This window comes from Tetrao urogallus (assembly GCF_951394365.1).
Source record: "Tetrao urogallus genome assembly, chromosome: 22".
In the NCBI taxonomy this organism is placed as follows: domain Eukaryota; kingdom Metazoa; phylum Chordata; class Aves; order Galliformes; family Phasianidae; genus Tetrao; species Tetrao urogallus.
Window position 1 is genome coordinate 1,468,201 of NC_136835.1, and position 2,536 is coordinate 1,470,736.

Below are 2,536 nucleotides of genomic sequence, written 5' to 3' on the forward strand. Positions count from 1 at the left end.
GCTCACGTACGCCTCCGCTGCAGAGAGCCTCAGGGTGAGCAGCAACCCCTGGTCCCTGCACCACCCGGCAGCCCCCAGCCCTTAACGGCACCCGGAGCCACCTCCCACCCAGGCTTACAGGTTATGGCCGGTGACACCACCACCTCCAGCATCTTCTGCCGGTTGTGTTGATCCACTGGCTTATCTGTGGGAAGGCAAAGCCAGCAGTCAGCCCCACATGGGCCCGGCCCCATCCCCAGCACGAGCCCCACAGTGAGTACCTGGGGAGGTGCGCTTGGAGAGGGGGTAATAGGGGAGGGCTCCTCCGCAGGCCTCATCTTCTGTCTTCACCACAACCACCACATAGAAGCTGTTGCTGGGGAAATCCTTCCTCTGCAGTGTCCATGTTGGGGAGAGACAGGGGTCAGCAGCGCCCAGGTGGAACGTGTGGGACCCTATGGGGTGGGACGTCCCCCCCACAGCCACCTGCACTGTGATGGCCGCTTTCTTGGTCATGGTCTGGTACATCCCGATGAAAGCCACGTTGTTGTCCAGGTCGTAGACGGGGCACTGTCGGGCAGAGGGACGGGCCCATCAGTTCAGCTGAGCACCAAGGGCTGCCCGGTGAGACCCTGAGCCCCATCCTACCAGGATGTCCTGGATGGAGATGACGGAGCATGGGAAGGCCATGGCTGAGGTCACCTTCACAATCACCGAGTCCACTCCGTCGGGGAACTCATACTTGAAGTACTGTGGGCAGAAGGACACCTCGTTCCCCGCGCTGTTCCCCCCGGTGCCGCCCCTCTGCCCCAGCACAGCCCCTCACCTGCGGCTGTGACGCTGTGGCATTGAAGGTGAAGGCTTCATTCGTCCTGCAGAGAGCACGGAGAGGATGAGGGTTGCCGCGCGACAGCAGGCAGGGGATGGGAGGGGGGTTCCTCACCGCAGCACAAAGTTCTCCACGCGGGTGACCCGCAGCTGGTAGGAGGCGTTGAGGGACAGCGTGGAAACGTCCACAAAGAAGTGCTGGGTCTCCACCTCCACCTTGGTCTGCGGTTGGCACAGCGTGCGGCTCACCTCCTGGTAGGCGTATTTCCTCTGGTACCTGGGGAGGGCAGACGGGAGCTGTGCCACGCTGTGCCAACAGCCCTGGGAGCCTCAGCCCCATCGATACTCACAGCCCCCGAAGGATGAGTGGCACTTGGAACGAGACCACCGCCTCCTTCTGCCTCACCACGAAGAGCACGGGCAGGTCCTTGTGGTCGGACAGGACGTTCACCGACACCCGCACTCCCTCCGTCTGTGGGAAGGTGACACTTTGGCCTGGCAGGACCTTCCCCCGGCATGTGGACTTTGCTCAGCCTGCGCTGGCAGACGTGTCGGCCCCTGCTGCTGGGGGGACGCCTCCCTTCTGCGGGATTCTGGGCTGTCCCCAGTGCCCGGCTACACTGTCACCCCAGGCGGCGACATTGGTCTGCCTGGTTTCCCTGGGTCAGCAGAGGCACCGCTTTATGCCTGGTGCCGGGGCAGCAGGGAATGGGAAATGTGCTCTGAACTGGGAAACACGGCTCCAAAAATGGGAAATAAACCCCAAATTGGGGTAATGAGCCCTAAAATGGTAGGACAAGGGGGAATGGCTGATAGGATAGTGAGGGGATGGCTTGACATGGTAAGAGGGGAGATGTTGGATGTGAGGGCGGTGAGGCGCTGGCGCTGCTGCCCAGAGAGCTGTGGGTGCCCCATCCCTGCAGGCACTCCAGGCCAGGTGGGATGGGGCCCTGGGCAGCCTGAGCTGGTGGGGGGCAGCCGGGGGTGGCACTGGGTGGGCTTTGAGCTCCCCTCCAACCTGAGCCATGCTGTGGTTCTATGATTCTATTAAGTGGGAAACATCCCCAAAAATGGGAAATAAACCCCCAAATGAGAAACATCCCCCTCCAAAAAAACCCCACAACAAAACACACCTCCAAAAAGGGAAACTCACTCCAAAAATAGGAAATGCACGCCCTAAAGAAAGGGAAACTCACCCCCCAAAAGGGGAACACACCCCATAAAAGAGAACACCAACCCCCCCCCCCCGGCCACCTCCGCTCGCTGCCTGCCGCGGCCGCCGGCTCACCCTGTTCCTCAGCACCGTGTGGTTGAAGGCGTAGATGTTGAGCGTGTCGGCGGCCACCCAGTTCGAGTAGATCTTGTCGAAGACGGCGTCCTTCTGCTCCACGTTCTTCTTCGGGTCCAGGGGTTCGGGCAGGGCGGACGGAGGGGCGAGCAGCCAAAACAGCGCCCAGGCCAGCGCGGCGGCCCCGGCGGAGGGCATCGTGCCCGCATCCCCGGCTCGGGGCTGCCGTGCCGCGGGTCGGGGGGAGGCGCGGGGCGGTCAGGCGGGGCGCGGCGGGGCGCGGAGCCCCATGGCGCGGCGCGGGGCTGCCGGCGGCACTTCGGATCGCCCCGTTCCGCGGACGGCTGTAAACACGGGGCCGGCGGTGACGTCAGGGCGGTGACACGCGTTCATAGGGCCAGGCCGGGGAAGTGACGCGGGGGGCGGCGGGCGGCGCCGGGC

The 2,536-nt window shown here is 63.8% G+C and overlaps 1 protein-coding gene across 1 annotated transcript in view; it reads right to left on the reverse strand.

Moving 5' to 3' along the window:
* The window catches only part of SIDT2 (SID1 transmembrane family member 2), a gene marked incomplete at both ends in the record, with an annotated part of 5,214 nt that extends 2,921 nt beyond the window's left edge, over positions 1 to 2,293 (reverse strand). The window contains 8 exons of the mRNA XM_079545862.1: positions 109 to 184; positions 261 to 372; positions 466 to 549; positions 628 to 729; positions 806 to 851; positions 923 to 1,084; positions 1,158 to 1,279; positions 2,096 to 2,293. Coding sequence (XP_079401988.1) covers positions 109 to 184; positions 261 to 372; positions 466 to 549; positions 628 to 729; positions 806 to 851; positions 923 to 1,084; positions 1,158 to 1,279; positions 2,096 to 2,293 — 902 coding nt within the window. The remainder of the gene's footprint in view (positions 1 to 108; positions 185 to 260; positions 373 to 465; positions 550 to 627; positions 730 to 805; positions 852 to 922; positions 1,085 to 1,157; positions 1,280 to 2,095) is intronic.
* Between the last annotated feature and the right edge of the window lie 243 nt (positions 2,294 to 2,536).